Source organism: Panulirus ornatus, chromosome 47 (assembly GCF_036320965.1).
Source record: "Panulirus ornatus isolate Po-2019 chromosome 47, ASM3632096v1, whole genome shotgun sequence".
Classification (NCBI taxonomy): Eukaryota; Metazoa; Arthropoda; class Malacostraca; order Decapoda; family Palinuridae; genus Panulirus; species Panulirus ornatus.
In genome coordinates, this window is record NC_092270.1 from 1,065,774 (window position 1) to 1,090,950 (window position 25,177).

The 25,177-nt window shown below is 38.4% G+C and overlaps 1 protein-coding gene across 3 annotated transcripts; it reads left to right on the plus strand.

Annotated features, from left to right (window-relative positions):
* Positions 1–1,869: 1,869 nt before the first annotated feature.
* On the plus strand, positions 1,870–24,565 carry LOC139763404 (DNA polymerase subunit gamma-1-like). 3 transcript variants are annotated; one of them, XM_071689412.1, is made up of 9 exons: positions 1,870–1,971; positions 3,722–6,608; positions 10,433–10,594; positions 15,781–15,974; positions 18,271–18,492; positions 20,689–20,935; positions 22,496–22,590; positions 23,684–23,775; positions 24,312–24,565. In XM_071689412.1, exons 1-9 carry the CDS (start codon positions 1,921–1,923, stop codon positions 24,526–24,528), a joined length of 4,167 nt encoding a protein of 1,388 aa, XP_071545513.1. In that variant the 5' UTR covers positions 1,870–1,920; the 3' UTR covers positions 24,529–24,565. The 3 variants fall into 3 exon arrangements, with proteins under 3 accessions (XP_071545513.1, XP_071545515.1, XP_071545514.1); XM_071689414.1 differs by lacking the exon at positions 1,870–1,971 and adding an exon at positions 2,272–2,391; XM_071689413.1 differs by lacking the exon at positions 1,870–1,971 and adding an exon at positions 2,470–2,558.
* The last annotated feature ends 612 nt before the right edge of the window (positions 24,566–25,177 follow it).

Genomic DNA, 25,177 nt, shown 5'->3' on the forward strand with positions numbered 1-25,177 from the left:
ACCACCACCCACACCACCTTCCCAGTCAGCACTATCGCCGCAAACCCGCCCACCCTCTCCTCACACGCCAGATACGAAGGGGCAACAGCCTGTGTGGAAGAATAGCATATACGCTGTCTTCAGCGGCGATAAGTTCTCGGAAAGACAACACGCTCCTTCGTGTCATTAATCTTACGTGTGAATCTCGTTTGTTTATGGATATACTCAGTGTCACGTATTCAGCAGCATTCACAAAGCATTGGGACCTTACGCTGGTGACCCTGAGTGCGCACAGTACAGCAGCATTGCCCTCACTCCGACGGCAGCTCATGACAACACACAATTTGTATTTCCGTGGTGGAATATTCATGACAATCAAAAGCCAGTAGCTTAAAAGTCACACAGCTTATAATGTGGCATTTAAGTACAAGGTTTTAGTACTGGACAGTAGTTTAAGCTGAGTCGTCAGTTGCAAATAGGTGTCTAGATCCTTCAATGTGTATGCCATAGCGAAGGAAAGGATCTAGAAACCGGTTAAGGGAGAGGACGCAATCTAGGTCTCGCGAGTGCCCGTGGTTCTGGCGACGATGGTTAGGATGGGAGTGATGGGCATGGATGAGAAAACAGACATCATATACTACTGCTAACGACGTCCTTGACTGATAGACAGGATCTCCAGAGTACGGGCATTTCTTGATACCGTAATAAATTCTGAAGTGAAAGCCCTGGGGGTGGGCTCGACTCGTATATGTGGTCAATTGGGTCTTGGATGAATTTGTTTCCATTCTGGGGCCAGAAGAGCTATAAAATCCTGGACCATAACTAGCATTGAGACTTAATGGTAGAACATATATAAATAGAATATTTGCAAAAGGTAAAGCATCCTTCACCAGTCTGTGCAAGTCCTGGTCTTCAAAAATACCTTCAAGCCTAAAGTGTTTAGCTTTAAAGCTTGTCTAAACTCTAAAGTACCTTTAGCGGGTGTTCTGGTTGTGATTTATTGGAGTGGTAAAACTGTAAAAGGCACGGGAAACACTTTAAACAACTTCAATAATGTTTTATTAGTTAGAATATACTTGGTGAGGTAACTTAGGACAATGAGGTACTGGAGGTCAGGATTATAGTGAGGATTAAAGTAAAGTAGGTCAAATAATTCGAAACAGGCTTGGAAGGGGTCATGTGATGCTGGTGAAGGTCGGCGTCAGACGAAGCAGGAGTAGGTGGGAGAAGCTCGTTACTGACAAGTTAACGTAGACCTCTTGTAGGAGCTGGGTGTGACCCGTATTGCGGCTCCTAGAGTGTACGGTGACTGCCGAATTGTGATAAGGAAGCAGGAGGCTCCGTGAATGTGCGGCGACTGCCTGTAAGTGATTGGATTGCAGGAAGCTCTGAAGGGTCGCTCGGGATGCAGAAGTGCCGCGGGCGTGGCCGTAGGTCGTTGTTACAGCCGCTGCTCGTGACGAGCGGAGGCGATGTCCAACGCGAGTATTGCCGAAGGTGGACATCAGAGATGAGGCACCACAATGAAACTTGCCAGGAAGATGAAACGTCAAGAGTACATATGGGACATCTACTGACGGAGACGCCCTAAGGGCGGCTTGAGTCTGGAGTCACGTCGCCAAGACCTCAAGTACCGAAGTGGTACACTTGTTGCCTAAAAATTTAGTGGTAATTGCGTGACTGGTTTGCTGCGGTGATACCCGGCTTTTTAAGAAGCTATGAGATCAGGTCTATAAGGGGTAGCTTCAGACCTTTCTCCTTGCTGATGGACTTGAGGCTGTCCGTAGAGAGGCGCTTCTTATGTAAAGGGTCAGGTCATTTATAATTAGAGGCAGCTTTTGATCTGCTACTGTCGACATCGAGTGTAGAGTAGTCAGGGAATAATACTGCAGGTGCAGATGTGTAGGGTCGGCCACCAAACACTCCCTTCCGAGGATTATCATGTCAAGTGAGGTCACAGGCTGTTACCCAGTCAATGGCAACGTCATAAAGGTAACCTTGGGTCACTATATACGTACCCATAATTTAGGACCTCCAAGTGCGAATGTTCGGCCGTGAAAGAATTTGCTATATAGAAACAGGTGTTGACATTTAAGAAGAAAGACATAAAAATATTAGGATACAAAGAAAATATGGCTAAGAAATACTAAAGAACTTCATTTGTCCAGAGGTCTGTTTCCCTGAGAGATATTTGTATCAGAGAAACATCATAATAGTGTATATGTATTGAATTTCAAGATTATGGTTGTAATTTCTTACTATTGTACGAGAAAACATAAGGACCGTAATGTTATCCTGTTAAAATGTTAACAAACAACTGTGTATGGTGTTACCATTGTAGGTTGAGGGTTGCGTTGGAATAAGATAAATAACGCAATGATACTGAAAAACGCAGGTGACAGGTGATTAGAGGTGAATATTATATTATGTAATTTATCTTTGAGCGTAAATGATCATGTTACATATCAATAGCATGAAGATCGTACGTTATTTCGTTCTCATCTCTGATGACTTTAACTATCTTACTCTCGAAACTCTAGTACATGTTAACCAAAACAGTGTTCATAAGAGCTCATGCTGTAAGCCAAACTTGGTTTATTATTGGGAAAGTAAGGAATTTAAATATATGCATAGGATAGACCAGTATATGTTTTCGGCTGTGGTTATTTTTACAATGTGTGGCACCGTCAAACATTTTTCAAACTTACTTTGTTTATACGATTTTGTTAGATTTATCAAGTTTTTTACAGTCTTATCTAAGCCAAACTCTTGTTTATCCCAGTGTTAGCCAGGAAAGGACAATAGGTAGAGTAAATTCAGTAGCAAAGAGACTTAAGGGAGAGTAGAGTTGGCCATTGTAGTGTTTGATACGCATAGTACTTGTTACCCATATATATACCTATCACTTTTATTGAAATTAATCAGTGCTCCAAAGGAAGAGCATACCCTGATACTAGAATAAGCAAGAAGGTGTAGCCAATAATTTTCTTGGTAATTATTTGAAATGAGAAATATTTGAGGAAAGAATTACTTCCATATCCAGTCAGTGTCCTGTACAGTATAATCTTAAGTGAATCCTACAAAGTGGGGAGGGCTTTGAAGATTAAGGAAAATGTTGCTTTAAGTATAGGCAGTGATTATTTTGCCAATGTACTGGCAATGATGAGTCATAAGGTAATATGTGATTTTTTTTTATTATTTTTCTTGTGCCATTCTAATATTGCACGTATCAACTTTTTCTTAAGAAAATTCTTTTTGTAGTAACTGAGATTCATATGAACATCAGATTTATGAGCAAATAATAGATTTTGATTTCACAAAGTTCATAGGAAATCATCAGAGAGCTTTTTCCCATTTCCGTGATCGAATGTAGAAAACGTTTGGGTTAAACCAGTCAAATAGTCATTCTTACTTAACCCCCTCAAAGTTGGCTCTGTGCCCAGGTCCCCTGACCCTATCCTTCCTCACTGTCACCAAGTTGTGGATGATACTTTGAAAATGATGAACAAGAAACTTGATGATAGGCCCTGTTTTACACTTCCTTAGTACACATAAATGTCAGTACATATATTTCCACTAGATTTTTTTTTAATTTTTTACAGTTGCTGCCATATAGCCAGGGAACCAAATCCCCATTTTTTTGGCAAATCTAATATGGGATGCTGTAAAAGGTTTTGAAATGTGATGTTATTGGTTATTCAGATATCATTGTTTGTGAGTAATCTAAATGTTTTCTTTTCAGGTTAAGATGGGAAAGAACATCTTTGCTACAGGATTGCATTTAAGAAAATTTTCATCCTCAGTGTATTGTATGATATGCTTACCAAGGATTCAAGCTGAAGTCAGGCACCCTTTGAGTTACATGAAGCTTCACTTCATCGTACAGAGATGTAAATCCACCTATAAAAAGATATTGGATAAAGCCATGCATGATGAAAATCATCTTGATCTTGAAGAGTGCAATCAGTTTCCTGATGCACATACAAGTCATTTACCCTTTTCTTCTCCAAAAATTAGCAAAATAAAAAAAAATATCAGACAAAATTCAGTATACAAGACTTTTGGGGATGACCCAACGCATGTAAATATTTCCAGTCATACTAAGAATCCTGCAGATGAGTCCAGCAACAGAGATATACCTGGCCAAGCTCCAGATATTGGGATCATATCTGTAAAGGAGGTACTTGAAAGTGTTCAGGAAGATTTGTTCAGAGTTGACCATGTTGACAACCCTGCCAGTTTAAAATCCAAGAAATTGCATTCAAAGAAGTTAGATGTCACCAGAAAAACAGAAATATATGAACAAAAGCATAAGGCCAAGATCACCGATAAAAGGAAAAGATCACAGTCAAAAGATATTCCAAGGAGCAGAAAGAAAATTGTCTTTCTTAAGAATGAAAAAGAACATAGAGAAGGACTTAGTGAAATAATCTGTAAAATGGACCCAATGACTAAGAATACATATTCTCTGATTGCAGACAAAGCGATTTGTACAGATCTAAACCAATATGGTAAATCATCAGAGTGTGATCTGGATGATTCTGTATTACCAAGAGAAAATGAATATATCCCTACAGTCTCAAAAGTGACAGAAAAGGATACAAATGTCACAGAAAATATTGATAACTTAGAGAGTTGTAAAATTGTACCTTCAGATCCAACCATAAGGCATGATATGCAGCGCAAAAATCCATTAGGTATACAGAATGTTTCCACTCAGCTTTTTAATCAGATTTTTAGCAAGGTTACACCAAAGGATCCTCAAGAGGCAGAGGAGGATCTTCAGAGGAGTAAAGAACATTTGCAAGCCCATGGATTATGGAACAAAAAATCATCTGTCCTACCAGATTATGACTTCAAGTTGCCTCCACTTGAGGACCAAGATATAGACCAACATTTCCGTATTGTTGCAGAGGAGCAATGTGGTTCGTATAAGATATTGCTCAATCAGCTGGTAGCTGAAGACTTACCAAATTTACCCAATAAGTGGCAGTTTGCTCCAGGTTGGACTCGATACAATTCTGATGGTAGCTACACACAAGTGGATTTCCCAGACTGTCATGCTATTGTCTTTGATGTGGAGGTGTGCATGAAAGAGGGAAATCAACCAACTTTGGCCACTGCTGTGTCTGACAAGTATTGGTACTCTTGGTGCAGCAATTACCTCATTTACCCTCATCATGAACATGGAGGTAATATTGGTGTAAAGGACTTGATTCCTCTTGAAACATCTGACAATATGTTATCTATGAATATCAAAAGCTCAGGAGTTCCTCGTGTGGTCGTTGGTCACAATGTGAGTTATGACCGAATTAGAGTCCGTGAACAATATCTAATGGAAGGAACTCCATTACGCTTTGTTGATACCATGTCACTACATATAGCTGTCAGTGGATTAGTCTCAGAACAGCGAGCATTGTTGATGAAGAATAGAAATAGCAAAAATCAAATAAAGCTGCCATGGATGTTTGTTGGATGTGAGAATAGTTTAAATGAAGTTTACAGATTTTATTGCCACTCAGAGGAAAATCTTGATAAAAGCACTCGAAATGTTTTTGTAGATGGCACCTTAAAGGACATCCGTGATAGATTTCAGGAACTTATGAATTACTGTAGTAGTGATGTAAAAGTAACTCATATGGTCTTAGTCAAACTCTTACCACTATTTTTTGAACGATTCCCTCATCCTGTTACCTTTGCAGGAATGCTGGAAATGGGGTTAACTTTCCTTCCAGTTACAGAAAATTGGAACAAATATATTAGAGCTGCAGAATCAGAGTTCAATCATGTAGAAAGATTGTTGAATGAGGAGCTGGTGAAGCAGGCTCAGGCAGCTCTTAAGTATATGGAGAAAAATGAATATGAAGAAGATCTTTGGTTGTGGAGCCTTGATTGGTCAAAACCCAAAGGAAAAGTAAAGAAGTTACCTGGATATCCAAACTGGTACAGAAAGCTCTGTGCACGTACTGGTGAGAAGCAAGGTTCTCCTGAACCAGAAAATATGAGTACAAGACTACAGATAGTACCAAAGCTGTTAAGACTAACCTGGGATGGTTTTCCCCTTCATTATGAGAGGCAGTATGGATGGGGATACCTGAAACCCTTGTACTCGAATGTGAGTGAAATACCACATCCAGAAATTCCTTCAGTTGATAGCAATGACAAAGAAATGCCAGTATTCCCTGTGAAAGCCTTGTATGAAGCATGTTCTGATAAAGGTAACATTAAGGAGCAAACAGACTTAAAGAAAGCAAAAAGATACAATTTATTAGGAATAGATGAAAACTTGGAATTACTTGTATCTGAAAATGATAATCAGAATGGTCATACTTCCCAGCAAATAAGCAAGCATGAACAAAGATTTTTAAACATTGGTATCCCTGGTGTGGCTTTTGTTCCATTACCACACAAAGATGGAACTGGAAATCGTGTTGGAAATCCTTTGGCCAAGGATTTTTTAAGTAAACTTGAGGACAAGACATTAAGTAGCCACTTTGGAGACATTGCAGAGCTTGTACTGAAGACTACCAAGACAATATCTTACTGGAAAAACAATCGGGATCGCATACTCTCCCAAATGGTTATTTGGAATGATCATTCATGTCTACCACATTCTGTAACTAAAGCAGGTAATGAGCTAAGAAGAAACTTAACTAATGAACTTCTAGTTGCTATAATTGTAGCCTTCCTAAGAATCACATATCCATGTACTTTCTCTTTATGCCCTTTTACTTAACTCCCATTGGTGTTTCTATTCCTGAGTTACGTAATGTATTGTATCTCCACTCTTTTAAGGTTAAGATTAGTATTGGAAGAGTATAACAATATCATATATGCAGTAGTTAAACCAGTTTGCATGACCCTGACACATACTAATTGCTGTAAGAGGAGACTTATTTTGTAGATCTAGGCTCTGTTCTTGTTTGTAGTAAGTTTCATGTATGGAATGGGATGCATTTACCTGTAGCATCTTGTCCCAGGCTCCTCTGTGGGCCTCACTGTAAGAGTCAGGAACGTGCCCATATCCACCAGGCAGGAACAGTCAAAAAGTATGGTGAGGTGTGTGTGTGTGTGTCATTCATGAATTAACACATGAGGAATCTTGGGCATGAGGGGTATAATGTTGAATCAGTGATTGCAGTGTTGGAGAAATGGGAGATGTTTAGAACACATACAAAAAAAGATAACTAATACATGTCTGGAGAGTGTAGTTTCAAATGGGTGTATGTCTGGTAGGGTGGTGTTTAAGCTTGGGTTGGGAGGGTGATTATTTAATGCACATTAGGTCATTTTGGTGTGTATATGTTTTGTCATTGTTTTGTTTGTTGGGTGAGGGAGGACTTTTGAGTATAGGTCATCAAAGTATGGGACAGGTGTAAGGTTTTTATTTCTCCTTGGGGATTGGTGTTTGGATGTAGTTTGTTTTGGATGGGAAGAGTCAACTGCTGTTGCAAAGAGCCGAGTGCAAAGCATATTGAGGTAAGATTGTATTGGAGGTATTTTATCTTTGTCATGCAGGTGTTGAGCATTTGTCATTGTTAGGCAACCAGTGATAGTTCTTTGTGCTTTGTTTTGCGTGGGGTGCACCTTTCTCATATTTGCTTTCAACACAATGCATGACCAGGCAATTGAGGTATAGTTTAAGATGGATTGGATGAATTGTTTGTTAAGGTTACTGAAGGATCGTTTTTTTTGTCCAAAAAATATGTTCTAGTTAGTGTTTTTAGCATGTTTGTTTCAAGTCTTTTTGTTGATGTTTTTGGTATTGGGAGTGAATGTTATATGTTGTATGTGATGCCCAGTTTAATAAGGAGTTTTGTTGAGTGAGTTAGATTGTGTTGTATGTGATGCCCAGTTTGATAAGGAGTTTTGTTGAGTGAGTGAGATTGTGTTGTATGTGATGCCCAGTTTAATAAGGAGTTTTGTTGAGTGAGTGAGATTGTATTGGAAGTATTTTTGTTTTATTGTGTAAGTGTTGAGCAGTTATGGTGGCTAGACAGCCAATGATTATTTCAAAGGCCTTGATTTATGTGACTTGTATTTCTGTAATGTTTGTTTTGGCAGGATGATGACCAGGTAGGTGAGGCTTAGTTTAGGGTGGAGTGTATGAACTATTTGTAAAGGATAGTAAGGGATTCTTTCCTTGTCCAGAGCTGATGCCAGTAAGTGTTCTGAGAAAGTGTAGTGTGTTTAAGACCTTTATGTTGGTACTTGACTTTTGAGAAATAGATGTCTTATGTCATATGTGATACCAAGTATGGTTGTTGCTCTGTTGAGTGGAGGCACTTGATCAACCAGGTTTACAAGAATGTGGAGATTTGATTCGTATCTCCTATCTGCCTAGGTTTGAGGAGGTGACAGTTGATTTCGTAGGGAATACAGACATTCTGAGTGAGGGAATGTTGGAAATGTATGATGTTGCTTATTTATTGTTGCATGATTAGTGTCATGTTGTGATGTGATTATGAGGTCATCTGCATATGAGAGGACTCTCTTACTGTAACCTGTAGGTGTTGGGAATAGTTGGTAAAGTGGTATACATGGTATCAAAACCATAGGAGTGAAGGGACCTCAGACCCCCTTGATTGGACCTTGGGTCTGTGTGGTCTATGTATCTATGCAACTCTGTATATCCACCAGAAGGACCATATGTCATAAAGTTTAGTGATGTGTGCTTATCTATGTGGGGAGAGTGTAGGGCAGTTGAGCAGTAAGTGCACAATGTCTGTTGTAATTACATCATGGACATTAAAGGTCTTTCTTTGGATTTGTTGAATTGGTGTTTGTAGTGTTGTAGGGATGGGTGATGTCCTGAGCATAAACAGGCGAGTGAAACTCATGTATGTATGGGCATTGTAGTCTCAGATGGATTTATGTCCTGTGGGATGTTGTTTAAGACTGAGTTAGGTGGACAGCTGTTTAGTGCCTGTTGGGTCTTTTCAGCTCATTATGTATGTGGCTTGTCAGTATTGTGTCTGTTGGTAGTAGGGGATTTGTGGGTATAGATTGCTGAAATGTGAGACAGAGCTAGGCTTTTTGCTTCTAGTTGTGGTTGGTGGTTAGTTAAGGAGTGGTTTTAGTTGGATCGGTGAAGCATAGTTTGAGGTGGAGCAGATCTCTTTGTAGAGGATGCCAAGGGATCTTTTTTCTTGTCCGAAACTGGTATCATTTCTAAGTCCATTTAGTGTGTGTCAGTTGCTCTTGTGTTGATATTTTTGTTGTGGGGTGTTTTGTTCTGTGGAACTGATTGCTCAAGCAAGGCAACATTTGTTATTTTTTTTTTTATCATTATATTTTGTCGCTGTCTCTCGCGTTAGCGAGGTAGTGCAAGGAAACAGACGAAAGAATGGCCCAACCCACCCACATACACATGTATATACATACACATCCACACATGCACATATACATACCCATACATCTCAACGTATACATATATATACACACACAGACATATACATATATACACTTGTACATAATTTATACTGTCTGCCCATTATTCATTCCCGTCGCCACCCCGCCACACATTAAATAGCAACCCCCTCCCCCTGCATGTGCGCGAGGTAGCGCTAGGAAATGACAACAAAGGCCACATTCATTCACACTCAGTCTCTAGCTGTCATGTATAATGCACTGAAATCATTTAATTCAAGGGATGACATAGACAATCATAGTCTCTCTCTCTCTCTCTCTCTCTCTCTCTCTCTCTCTCTCTCTCTCTCTCTCTCTCTCTCTCTATCTCTCTCTCATACCACTCCACCACCACCTAATGCTTCATCACCATGTTTTTCAATAAGTTTCCATTAGATACTGTCAGCTTTACCTGTGATATGGCAAAAGTTGCTGAATCACATAATTCAAAGGGTGATTTAGACAAGCCGGATACCCCTTCCTCTGACTCTTAATTACCCTCAGTCCATTACTCAGAATAGCAACACCTGAAGCCCATATCATCCTTTTCAGTGATTTTTTATTAAATATTGTCTAAGTTACATCGTGACAGAATTTGGTACATTGATGTCGAGATGAATTGTTTTAGGCATAGTACATCCATAAGAGTTAGATGGGGAAAAGTTTTGTTCAGGAACAGAACCCCCTTAAAACATAGGTTTCAATTACTCAACTTACAATATTTTGACTCATAATATGTCTTTCAGGAACATAACCTTGTCATGAGTCAGGTATAGGTATTTAGTTGTCAAGTTTTATGAACAGGCATTTCCTGGCCTCAGATATTTTATAATCATCAAAGGGTATGAATCATCTTGAATAGACTATACTTTGGGAGTTGATACAGTGTTTTAATTCCCCATAGGGAAAGTGCTTTCTCAGATACATTTAGGGCTCTTCCTAAGAAATAGAATTTGTTTTTATGCTTCATAATCTACTTTTACAAGATTACTCTGATCTTTTGTCGTATTATTATGTTCTTTTATATCTTCATATTTTTTTACAGATGGATATAAAAGTGATGGTAAATATGGAATAATTTTGCCAATGGCAGTTACTGCAGGAACGATCACTCGACGTGCTGTTGAACGCACCTGGATGACAGCATCAAATGCATATGCCGATCGCATTGGCTCAGAGCTTAAGGCCATGGTTGAAGCCCCCCCAGGTAACATTTAAGACTTTTGATGAAGTATTTTAAAGGTAGATTGGAGACACTCAGTTTACAAGAATGTTTTTTAAGTGCATTTATGCTGATGTATGGTTCTTGATGGCATCCATCTACATGTACTGAGAGTGTGCCTCTGAACTTGCTCCTGTGCTTGCTCGTCTTTTCTGTTTCTGCTTGAAAATCAAATCTTTTCCTTCTCCTTGGAAACATGCTTTGATACATCCCATTCCTAAGAAGGGTGACCATAGATTTACTTCTATCACTTATATTCGATGGATTACATAATCATCATTGCTAAATTTAACATCATTTTGTCAGCAAGGTGACCACAGGATAGATTGCAGCCTCATATGAGTTCTCTAGTCTAATGTTATCTAGTCTAACATCATATGATAATTTTTATTATTTTGATTACACTTGACATTATTCCAGATGAAAATGTCATAAGGACATTGTAAATTGCACTGAGAAGAATGGTGATTAATGCTGAAATTAGCACTAGCCAATGACCATTCTGAGGATGACAAGGCAGGTCTTCTTCACTTTATGCAGGATCCAGTGTGTGTGGTTTCTTGTTTATGTGGCTAACCTACTTAAACCAAAGTTCACCACATCTGGTTTGATTTCTCTCATATGCAGCTATACAGTTGGAAATGGACATCAGTTTTGTAAACAGAATATGAATATTAATGCCTAAAATAACAGCTCTCAATAACTTAGTCACAATAGTGATTCTGAGGGTAGTAAACATGAGCATACAGTAATGAAAAGTGTGATGTCAGAGGAAGTTGAAAATTAGAAGAGTGAAAAAAGATACATTCAGGAATATGTAGTCAAAAACAAATATATAAGTGAAGGCCATCATGGATTTGTGCCAGGAAAAGGTATAGAAATTCATAACAGTGGCATATATGTAAGTTTTATGGAAAAGAAAATGGACATTATATTTCTCTGATTTCAGGAGGCATATGAGAATGTGTACCACAGAATTTTAATAGATAAAGTAGCCAAATGAAACATTGAGGGTGTGACATGATATGAAGATGAACTGAGTTTTTATTGCAGTAGCAAGCAGAACCATTTCTGATGTTTTATCAGGGATGCTACTAGGAATGGTTTTAGCCTTAGTTCTCTTTGTAGTAATAATGTCAAACATTACCAGATAAGTAAAAGAAAGTATAGTCAGGTATTTTCTTGAAGACACTAGAGTAAGCAAAATGACATGATGAGAAGACAGTCAAAAAGTGATAGGAATTGACTTAAAGATAATTTGCAAATGGGCAGAATTGAACGCAACAATGCAGTAATGATGACATTTAGAGATTTAACATGGTGTTGGAAGATGAAACAAACAGCAGAGATCTGAGTCATCATAAATGAGAAACTAGAATTCTAAAGTGTTTAAAAGACATTATTGGTTCAAGTAATGAACTGTGTGTTAATGAAAACTGTCACTAAAAAGACAGCAAACTATGAATGAAAATGATATAAATATACGTAAGCAAAATTGACTATTGTTTTATTGTATGGGTACCAACCAAACTAACAAAAAGAAACATTAGAGGGAATTCAGAAGTAAATCAGGACAAAGATTTAGATGATGCCACACATGAACTATCATGAGAGGCTGAAAGGACTTGAACTTTTCAGACTTGGAAGAAGAGAAAGATACACATGCAACAAATGATAGGTTAAAAGACAGTATTGTGAAGATAAAACCCTGTTAATAAGGAAGAAACAAAGTTATTGATTCTGCAAGGACACCAAGGAATGTATATCAAAAAGGTATCAAACAAAAGTATGTGAGAGCCCACCATAAAAGATAGGAAAAACTATTCAGTGTGCTACCTGGAGAAGTAAACAAAATGCTCACTAACATCTATACAAACGTTTAGAAAAAAACTTGATATATGAACTTCTATGGTGTACTGGTTAGTGTTATTGACGCATACACAGACTACCTAGGTTCAAGTGCATAGGTTCGAATCCTGTTTGCAGCAGTCAGTCCATAGTCAGCCCAGATGTTGATCCACTCCTAGGAGTTGGTCGATAAAATGGGTACCTGGCTCAGATTAGGGAATATATGTATGCATATACATAGCAACATATACATACATAACACATACACAGACATATACATGTATACACATGTACATATTCATACTTGCTTGCCTTCAATCCATTCCCGGTGCCACCCCACCCCATAGGAAACAGCATTGCTGCCCCCCGCTTCAGTGAGGTAGCGCCAGGAAAACAGACAAAAAAGGGCACATTTCTTCACACTAAGTCTCTAGTTGTCATGTGTAATGCAGTGAAACCACAACTCCCTATCCACATCCAGGCCTCACAGACCTTTCCATGGTTTACTTCAGACGTTTCACATACCTTAGTTCAGTCCACTGACAGTACATCAACCCCGGTATACCACATTGTTCCAATTTACTTTATTCCTTGCACGCCTCTCACCCTCCTGCATTTTCAGGCCCTGGTCACTCAATATATATATTGCAGTAGGTCACAGTGGTGATAGGGGAGAAAGAATACTGACCATGTATGCCCTGCATGTCATAGAAGTCATCTTAGAGGGGCGGGAGCAGGTGGCTAGAAATCCTCCCTTCTGGTATTACTTTACAAAAGAAAGAACAGAGCAAGGTGCCAGGTGAGGATATTTCCCTCTAAGGCTCTGCCATCTGTGTTTGACTCTACTTTGCCCACACAGGAAATAGCAGACATCTTCTGCAAAGCTTTTACTACCTCTTCTCTGTTTACCAAATCATTCTCCCTAACCTTCTCACTTTGCACACCACCTCGACCAAAACACCCTATATCTGCTACTCTGTCATCAGACACATTCAACAAACCTTCCAAATACTCACTCCATCTCCTTCTCACATCATCAGTACTTGTTATCACCTCCCCATTAGCCCCCTTCACTGATGTTCCCATTTGTTCCCTTGTCTTACACACTTTATTTACCTTCTTCCAAAGCATCTTTGTATTCTCCCTAAAATTTAATGATACTCTCTCACCCCAGCTCATTTGCCCTCTTTTTCACTTCATGCACCTTTCTCTTGCCCTCCTGCCTCTTTCTTTTATACATCTCCCAGTCATTTGCATTATTTCCCTGTAAAAATCGTCCAAATATATATCTTTTTTTTTTTATTTTTTTTTTTTGCTTTGTCGCTGCCTCCCGCGTTTGTGAGGTAGCGCAAGGAAACAGACGAAAGAAATGGCCCAACCCACCCCCATACACATGTATATACATACGTCCACACACGCAAATATACATACCTACACAGCTTTCCATGGTTTACCCCAGACGCTTCACATGCCCTGATTCAATCCACTGACAGCACGTCAACCCCGGTATACCACATTGATCCAATTCACTCTATTCCTTGCCCTCCTTTCACCCTCCTGCATGTTCAGGCCCCAATCACACAAAATCTTTTTCACTCCATCTTTCCACCTCCAATTTGGTCTCCCACTTCTCCTCGTTCCCTCCACCTCCAACACATATATCCTCTTGGTCAATCTTTCCTCACTCATTCTCTCCATGTGCCCAAACCATTTCAAAACGCCCTCTTCTGCTCTCTCAACCACGCTCTTTTTATTTCCACACATCTCTTTTACCCTTACGTTACTTACTCGATCAAACCACCTCACACGACACATTGTCCTCAAACATCTCATTTCCAGCACATCCATCCTCCTGCGCACAACTCTATCCATAGCCCACGCCTCGCAACCATACAACATTGTTGGAACCACTATTCCTTTAAACATACCCATTTTTGCTTTCCGAGATAATGTTCTCGACTTCCACACATTCTTCAAGGCTCCCAGGATTTTCGCCCCCTCCCCCACCCTATGATCCACTTCCGCTTCCATGGTTCCATCTGCTGCCAGATCCACTCCCAGATATCTAAAACACTTTACTTCCTCCAGTTTTTCTTCATTCAAACTTACCTCCCAATTGACTTGACCCTCAACCCTACTGTACCTAAAAACCTTGCTCTTATTCACATTTACTCTTAACTTTCTTCTTTCACACACTTTACCAAACTCAGTCACCAGCTTCTGCAGTTTCTCACATATATATATATATATATATATTCCCTGGGGATAGGGGATTAAGAATACTTCCCACGTATTCCCTGCGTGTCGTAGAAGGCGACTAAAAGGGGAGGGAGCGGGGGGCTGGAAATCCTCCCCTCTCGTTTTTTTTTTTTTTCTAATTTTCCAAAAGAAGGAACAGAGAATTGGGCCAGTTGAGGGTATTCCCTCAAAGGCCCAGTCCTCTGTTCTTAACGCTACCTCGCTAATGCGGGAAATGGCGACTGGTTTGAAAAAAAAATATATATATATATATATATATATATATATATATATATATATATATATATATATATATATATATATTTTTTTTTTTTTTTTTTGCTTTGTCGCTGTCTCCCGCGTTTGCGAGGTAGCGCAGGGAAACAGATGAAAGAAATGGCCCAACTCACCCCCATACACATGTATATACATACACGTCCACACACGCAAATATACATACCTATATATATATATATATATATATATATATATATATATATATATATATATATATATATATATATATATATTTATTTATTTCTTAAAAAGAAAGAAATATATATATATATATATATATATATATATATATATATATATATATATATATATATATATATATATATATATATATTTCTTCTTCTTCTTTCAAACTGTTCGCCATTTCAGCGAGGTAGCACTAACAACAGAGGACTGGGCCTTTGAGGGAATATCCTCACCTGGCCCCCTTCTCTGTTCCTTCTTTTGGAGAAAAAAAAAAAGTATGGGTATGTATATGTGCGTGTGTGGGCATGTATGTATATACATGTGTGTGTGGGTGGGTTAGGTTATTCTTTCGTCTGTTTCCTTGCGCTACCTCGCTAATGCAGGAGACAGCAACAAAGTATGATAAATGAATTATTTATTTATTTTGCTTTGTGTGTGTGTGTGAGTGAATATACACATATGAATATGCATATCAACATATACACATATACATATACATACACATACTGAGACATACACATACACAGACATATACATATATACAAGAGTAGGTACCCAAAGTGAAATTGTAAAAGTTCCATAAACACTGTTAACTATTGCAGGTTATAAATTTGTTGGTGCTGATGTAGACTCTCAAGAATTATGGATTGCTGCTGTGCTTGGTGATGCTTATTTTTCTGGAGAACATGGAGCTACAGCTTTAGGGTGGATGACATTGCAAGGTAAAAAGAGTGATGGAACAGACATGCACAGTCGTACAGCGAACAGCGTTGGGATATCACGTGATCATGCTAAGGTTAGTAGAACCAACATACTAAACCTTTTAATTGCTCACTTAGTTGTCCTTTTCTAACCCTTTGCTATTGAGTTTTTGAAGGTGTTTGAAAATGTCTTTAACCTTACAGTTGTTCTTTATGAGCCCATTACAGGAGTTGATGAACCACCTTTGCTTTCTATTATTAAATCGATTTTCTTTTCAGCATTATTCATCCATTTACAAGTTTTACTAGTAAATTCTCTGAAAGTGTTGATACGACTCACTTAGGTTTGGCTTTTTTTTTGTCTATTGATGTGTTTTCTTGAATCATAACTGCAGAAAGTAGAAATATTTGAAAATAAGCCTGTACACAAGTACTTAACAGCATTGCATAGAACGAGTGCAGCAGTTCAGACTTTCAGGAAGCTTCGAATGGTTGTCCAAAATGAATAAGATAATGGATTTCATCCTACAACATGTTCCAGTATTAGGAGATATTGGAAAGTCTGAATAAAACAACCCTCTAGCTAGTTGGATGCTGGATAATAAAGCTTTTCATGCAGATGACATGGAATCTTGAGCCAGATGAGATCAAAGTTTGGAGATTCACTGTCAATGAGGCATATATCAGGGATGTTGGTGTTGGAATGGGGCTTATATCATCATTTGAAATAGAGATATGGATGAGGAGATGTGAAGAAAAAACTTAGAAAGATCACAGACACTTTAATCCATGCAAAAAGTAGGATACTAGAACAAATACTGGTTAGCTGGTATCCAGAAGAAGAAATGTTGACAGAGAAACTTCAGATTTAGGTGAAATTGATAGTAATAAAGTGTTAGGTTTTCCAAAGGAGCATGGGGTCATGAGAGTATGTTTGTTTGGGTATTCCTTTTTGTTGGCTAGATATTTGGATTGAAGTTCAAATGTTGTTTGAACTCCAGAAGGCAGGTTACTAGGGGCAATATCATGATTTTCACAATACTCAGAATTAAACTTGTTATTTTTAATTCAGAAAACTGGAGGAAGTAAAGTGTTTTAGATATCTGGGAGTGGATCTGGCAGCGGATGGAACCATGGAAGCAGAAGTGGATCATTGGGTGGGGGAGGGGGCGAAAATTCTGGGAGCCTTGAAGTATGTGTGGAAGTCGAGAACATTATCTCGGAAAGCAAAAATGGGTATGTTTGAAGGAATAGTGGTTCCAACAATGTTGTATGGTTGCGAGGCGTGGGCTATGGATAGAGTTGTGCGCAGGAGGATGGATGTGCTGGAAATGAGATGTTTGAGGACAATGTGTGGTGTGAGGTGGTTTGATCGAGTAAGTAACGTAAGGGTAAGAGAGATGTGTGGAAATAAAAAGAGCGTGGTTGAGAGAGCAGAAGAGGGTGTTTTGAAATGGTTTGGGCACATGGAGAGAATGAGTGAGGAAAGATTGACCAAGAGGATATATGTGTCGGAGGTGGAGGGAACGAGGAGAAGTGGGAGACCAAATTGGAGATGGAAAGATGGAGTGAAAAAGATTTTGTGTGATCGGGGCCTGAACATGCAGGAGGGTGAAAGGAGGGCAAGGAATAGAGTGAATTGGATCGATGTGGTATACCGGGGTTGACGTGCTGTCAATGGATTGAATCAGGGCATGTGAAGCGTCTGGGGTAAACCATGGAAAGCTGTGTAGGTATGTATATTTGCGTGTGTGGACGTATGTATATACATGTGTATGGGGGTGGGTTGGGCCATTTCTTTCGTCTGTTTCCTTGCGCTACCTCGCAAACACGGGAGACAGCGACAAAGCAAAAAAAAAAAAAAAATTTTAATTCAAAATGAGAAAAAGGAGGGTGAAAAAAAAGTTTGTGAAGACAAGAGGTAATTTGCCATACTTAATTTTGTGCACATTTGGTAAACATATTTCTCTGTCAGTTAAAACCATTAGACTTTTGTATCTATCTGTCTATATCTCTGACACTTGTTCCCTTTGGGAACTTTCAGCATAAGGGTGGCCACCTCAAAAGACTCTCCACTTATCCCTGTCCTTACATGCCTCCCATGCTACACCATTTTAGGCATTTTTCCACCATTTTTTCCCTTACAGTACTCTTCCACTCTTGTTTCCCTGTATCACAGTTGGTCTTCCTCTCACACTAATCCCCTTAATCACATTGTCATACACTTGCCTTTTAAACTCCCCATCTTGTATTCTTTTTACATGCTGAAACCATCTGAAAGTATTACATTTCATTAGCTTATCATTTTTCTTAAACATTATAAGTAAAATTAGTAAAATTATCTAAAATTGCATTTGAAGTACATTAGTATTAAAAACAACTGTTTTTCAGATCATCAATTATGGTCGAATTTATGGGGCTGGTTTGAATTTCCTTGAACGACTACTGAAGCAGTTTAACCCAAGTTTGACAGATATTGAAACTAAAGAACGTGCCAAAGAATTATTTTCTACTACAAAAGGGAAAAAGGGATGGTACCTGAATCAGGAGGGAAAACAGCTTGCCAGAACCATGGATTATCCTCTGACTGGAGAAGCTTTAAGCCGCAGACAGGTACTTTGTGTGTGCATTTTCCTAAACCTTCATTTTAGACAGCAGCTATACTACCCAGAATGTTAAACCTAGACAGGAGTAATGAGCAAGATGCTACAAGTATGAAATTTAGTGTTGTCAGATTTTTTACTTTGTTTTGTTTTACACTACCCATACTATTAGAGAATTCCTGCCATTGATCCTTGATGTAGTTCATCATATATTTACCATATAAATGCTAGTTATCAGACCTAGGAACATCTTCCTACATTTTGATGAATGTAGATGTATTTTGTAGCTTGTAACACAGGAAATGATAATCATCTATGAAAAATAAATTACATGGATCAGGTACATACATCTAAACATTATGCACATATCACAAATACATGCCTTGTCTAAACATAACTGATACACATCCTCATTCCATGCTAAGTAAGTTCAAGTGAAACATTGACTTCCACACTTTTAAAAGTGCTTGTGATTTTTTAACTTTACACAATAAGTTGGTTTTGTCAAGTGGAGCAATGTCTTCATTCGTACGGCCTCTGAACACAAAATGTTTCCATTGCATCCAATGCCCAATTATTTCTTTGATGTCTTTATCTGAAATATTCATAGCCATAGTCAGTTCTCTTACCATATCTGTCCATCTCTTTTGTGGTCTACCATTTCTTTTTATAATCTACAATTTATATTGATACTAATTATACTTAATCACCATTTCCCATATCTGCAAGGTAGTGCCTGGCAACATACGAAGAAGGACCCATCCACTCACATACACATACACACATATATCTCCTGTGTTAGCGAGGTAGCACAAGGAAACAGACGAAAGAATGGCCCAACCCATCCGCATACCTATGTATATACATAAACGTCCACACACACACATATACATACATATACATTTCAGCATATACATATGTATACATACAGACATATACATATATACACATGTACATAATTCATACTTGCTGCCTTTATTCATTCCCATCGCCACCCCGCCACACATGAAATGACAACCCCCTCCCCGCACGCATACGAGGTAGCACTAAGAAAAGACAACAAAGGCCACATTCATTCACACTCAGTCTCTAGCTGTCATGTATAATGCGCCAAAACCACAGCTCCCTTTCCACATCAAGGCCCCACAGAACTTTCCATGATTTACCCCAGACGCTTCACATGCCCTGGTTCAGTCCATTGATGGCACGTCAACCCCACTATGCCACATCATTCCAATTCACTCTAATGTTTATACCTAAAACACCTGCCTAATGTTCTTACCTACAGCTTCAGTCTATTGCTCATCCATTTAGCCAAAACGCAAGGTTAGTGCATAGCAATCTTTGCAAGAAAATCTAGAATTACGATTGATCAGTTCTGTAAGTTGGGTGTTGTTAAGTGTTATTTGGAACCAGTGTATCATCTGCCATGGGTCTGCTGCATGACCATAGCATCCTTGAAGACTTTCATTCATGAGCATGTCTAAGGACTTTTCTTTTTTTCTTTCAAACTATTCGCCATTTCCCGTGTTAGCGAGGTAGCGTTAAGAACAGAGAACTGGGCCTTTGAGGGAATATCCTCACCTGGCCCCCTTCTCTGTTCCTTCTTTTGGAAAATTAAAAAAAAAAGAAAAAAAAAATGATGAGAGGGGAGGATTTCCAGCCCCCCGCTCCCTCCCCTTTTAGTCGCCTTCTACGACACGCAGGGAATACGTGGGAAGTATTCTTTCTCCCCTATCCCCAGGGATAACGGGGAGGACTTCCTAACACCATATATCCTCTTACATCTTCATTCTTCATTTTGTCTGCCCTCCTAATTCCAACGATACCGTACAGTAAATTCATCTCTACTCTATATTTCTGACCTAACCTACATACACTTAGTTTTCACTCTCATACATACACTACTTGCACAATCTTTGCTGAAATTTTATTCATGTACCAGTTTCACTCATATCTCTCCCATCCAGCATTGCTCTTGTCACATAATTTATTCTCCATGTCCATGTGATTGAAGTCTCATATTCTAGAACCAATTTAAGAATTCACAGAATCCTCTTTTCTGGTACTTATGTTTAGAGAAGGTATACAATTATCAAATACTAGCTGTTACAGGGAAAAAGAGGGAATATACATTGTGTGTGTTGTTTCTAACAGTGCACAATTATCTTTCATGAGTTGCTTAATTTGTCATTTTCATTTTTAGATAAACAAAATGTTATGGCATGCAAAGCAGAACAACATAGAAGCCACATTTGCTGATGTTGTTGAGAAGCCACATGTTTGGGTTGGAGGCTCAGAATCTCACATGTTCAACTGTCTGGAAGCTATTGCCAGGTCTGAGAAGCCAAGAACACCTGTACTTGGAGCAAGAATAACACGAGCTCTTGAACCAGATTATGTAGACGAGCAATTTATGACAAGCAGGGTTAACTGGGTTGTACAGAGCTCAGGTGAGTTTTAAGTTCATTCGGTACAGTATTCCTTCACCAGGAGCTCCTGCATAGTAACAGACTCAAATAGAGACATTTTGCACTTGTGACAGTTGGAAGCAGGTAGAAGTTGGTAGGTAGCATCCATCCAGGAAGGTATATTACTGATACTACGTGCCTGGGTATCGAGAGGGTTAGTGACGGCTGCATAGTGAGCCAACACTTCAGTGGGTGTAAAGATGCACTCCTATGACCTTGGTAGCTGTGTTCTCTGCCTGACTCACACATAGACTGCTAGCATTATATCCACAAACATACAATCTCTTCTTGTCCCAAATAACACTTAACAACACTTAACTCTCACAACTGATCCATCATAACTCTAGATTTTCTTGCAGTGCGTGCCATGCACTAATCCTGCCTTTTGGCTAAATGGTAGGAGCAATAGACTGAAGTTGAGGGTAAGAGCATTAGGAAGAAGTAGGTTGGAACATTAGGCAGGAACATTAGGTAGTATTAGTTGGTAAGAATCTTTGAAGTCAAGAAAGATACGGTTCAGTGTGTAGAGTAAAAGTGGTAATGCTGTAGTGTGCACTTTTTTGCTTGAAACAGTAAAATTTTGGTGACAAAAAGAAAAAGATAAATTTTGTGTAGAAAACAGTTTAGAGCCATCCTTTCAGATGTTTTTTTTACATAGAAAGCTACTCAAAGATGTAGGCCTGAATACAGTTGGTTTATTTGGTTTAAGGTATTTATCACATAAATAATGTTATATAAAGGGAGTTGTGGACTGCCATAGGAGCACTGTAAATTATAGTCTTATAATTCCTTAGGTATTATTATTTGCCCTAGTAATGCAGCTTTGCCTTTGGTATGGGTTGTCAAGTTCATGTATCATGGAAATACTTATTACAATGATACTTTAATTGAGTTTGCTATCCTTTTTGAAGTTTATGTAAAGAATTTTGGCAAGACTGGAAATTGTAGTCAAGGTGAAAATAAGTTCATCCCTTTGTAGCAGATGTGGACAATAGATGTGATTGACTGGTTTTCTTTTTTTTTTTTTTTTTGTGATATTTATAATGCATTGTATCTTCATGCTCATGTGAGAGATGTGTAGGTTCAGCTCAGTGACAAATCTTTCCTGATTATATTGCATATATTGTCATCTTGCCTAATAGTTACTAGTACCCTGCAGTCCTTTCTCATTGCTAATGCTATTTTCATTTTCCGTATCATTTTAATGTTATTTCACTGCCTAGGTTTAGTAATTTTCACATATTTACTTGCAGTATTGCATTTGTTAAGTTACTTACTAATTGTTAAATGCTGGCAGAAAGCAGTTGTTTTATTAGTTTCACAGCTATACCAGTCATTTGTAGCTTTATTGAGTATTATTGGTGGGTCTGCAGTGATAGAATATGTAGAAATATGTATATTTTGGTAAAACTGCTGAAAGCATCTTTTGGAATGTAGCAAATTGTGAACAGAAATCACATTACTGTATTTTTATGTAACATTTTTGAAAGTGCTTTACTACAATGGATACCTGAAGTTTTCCTATTTTCCTTTGTTTTCAAGCTGTGGACTACCTTCACATAATGCTTGTATGCATGCGATGGCTGTTTACAAAGTATGAAATCTCAGGTCGTTTCTGCATAAGCATTCATGATGAGGTAAGAATATATTAAAAACTAAGTTAATGTACCTCACTGAAGCAGGGGGTAGAGATGCTGTTTCATATGGGATGGGGTAGCGTAGGAAATAGATGAAGGCAAGCAAGTATGAATATATACATATATATGTCTGTGTATGTGTATATATTGATATGTACATGTACCTGATGCAGGAAACGTTAATCAAGTATAATGTTTAATTGATGTGTACCAAAGGAGAGTAATGAAGCTTTGAGTGCAAGTTTGTTTAGAGAAAACCTGGGTAAGTGGAGTAAGGCAGTGGATGGAACCATAAGGGGTTGAAGTGATTCATAAAGAGAAAGAGGGGGCTAGAATCCTTGATGCCATACAGAGCATGTGGAAAGAACAGTGTCTTTAAAGGTAAAGATCATTATGTTTGGAAGTATATTAAACCTGACAGCTTAGTATGAATGGCTTTAAGGCCTTGATTGCAGAAAAAAAGATTATAGATGAGATGGAAATAAAATGTCTAAGGACATAGAGTAAGATGGATTGTAAGGAATGATGACTGTCAGAGAGAGGTGTGGTGGCAACTGCAGTCAGACTGAGTGGGCTGACTAGGTTGTGTTGAAATGATACAGGCACATGGAAAGGATGAGTGAAGAAACACTAAGAGGATATATGTATGAGTGGAGGTAGGGGGAGGGAGGGGAAGGCTGTGAAAAAGATGGAAGGATGAAGTGAAGGAGGCTTTTGTGTATTAGAAACTTAATATCAAAGAGGAGAAGAAAAAGACAGAAGGATGAAGTGAAGGAGGCTTTTGTGTATTAGAAAATGAACATCAAAGAGAGGAAGAGGTCTGAGTGGATAGAATGAACTGGATTAAGATAAGATGCTAAGGACAGGAATAAACAGTGTACATAAGGAGGTAACTCAGGGTAGGTGAAGAAGGTGTTACATTTAGAAGCACATACATTTGAAGTCAGTAAATATGGAAGGAAGTGATAACATTGAAAATGACTGCAGTCATTTGTTGTACATTGGAAAACAATATTGAGCATATAGTAGAAATGTAAGAATTACCTTGCATACCTTATTTCAAGTAAACCTTAAATTAAGTAATCCTTTATAGGTTCGATACATGGTGTCTTCTGAAGATTGTTACAGAGCTGCCTTAGCCCTCCAGATCACCAACCTTCTTACACGATCATTATTTGCCCTAAGGTTGGTATATCAATTATAATGAAAGGATTGATTTAACATTCTCAGGTCTTATAATCATTATTGGTAGGTAGTAGCTGGTGAGCAGCTACCGATCAAAGTGGTGTATTACCAGTACTACCCACTTGGGTATTGGTTGGGCTAATGACAGCTGTGTATTGAACCAGCACTTCATTGGATGTCAAGTTGCACTTCTCTGACCCAGGTAGATCTGTATATTAATTTAGCACCATACTAAGGCCATATAAGTTATGTTAGCTTACTTGTTCCTACATATCAGTTATTTTTACGTGTATTTCTTTCATTTCATAATTGAAAACAAAATTTGAAGACCTTATTTCTTTGTCCATATTGATTTCAAATTGCAAGATCATTCAGCTTTTAAGTGTTAATAGTGCATAATAAATAACAAGAACTTTTACATCAGTACAAACATTTGTGAATAGTAATGTTTGTTGAAATGTATTTCATCCCTAGTTATAAAAATGTACTTTCCCGATTATAGTTAAAAGATAACAGCATTAATCTGGTTTTTACAGGTTGGGATTTAAGGATCTACCACAGTCTGTAGCATTTTTCAGTGGCATCGACATTGATCAAGTGTTGCGAAAAGAGCCCCATCTTGATTGTGTCACCCCTTCAAACCCAGAAGGCTTGATGAAGGGATATGGCATGCCACCAGGAAGCACATTTGACATAAAAAAAATTTTGGAGGTTACTCATGGATCATTGACTAAGCATGAAATCAACACTTGAGTAAGTACTAGAACAGTTTTAACTATATTTCATTACATGAAAGAAAGTAAGTACTAGAACAATTTTAACAATATTTCATTACATAAAAAATAACCGTATTTTTGCAATTTTGCTTTTTTTGCGTTCCCCCCATTAGCGAGGTATTACACAGATATACATGTCCACACACACAAAATACATACCTATACATCTCAGCATATACATATGTATACATACAGACATATACATATATACACATGTACATAATTCATACTTGCTGCCTTTATTCATTCCCATCGCCACCCTGCCACACATGAAATGACAACCCCCTCCCCGCACGCATACGAGGTAGCACTAAGAAAAGACAACAAAGGCCACATTCATTCTCACTCAGTCTCTAGCTGTCATGTATAATGCGCCAAAACCACAGCTCCCTTTCCACATCAAGGCCCCACAGAACTTTCCATGATTTACCCCAGACGCTTCACATGCCCTGGTTCAGTCCATTGATGGCACGTCAACCCCACTATGCCACATCATTCCAATTCACTCTAATATTTATACCTAAAACACCTGCCTAATGTTCTTACCTACAGCTTCAGTCTATTGCTCATCCATTTAGCCAAAACGCAAGGTTAGTGCATAGCAATCTTTGCAAGAAAATCTAGAA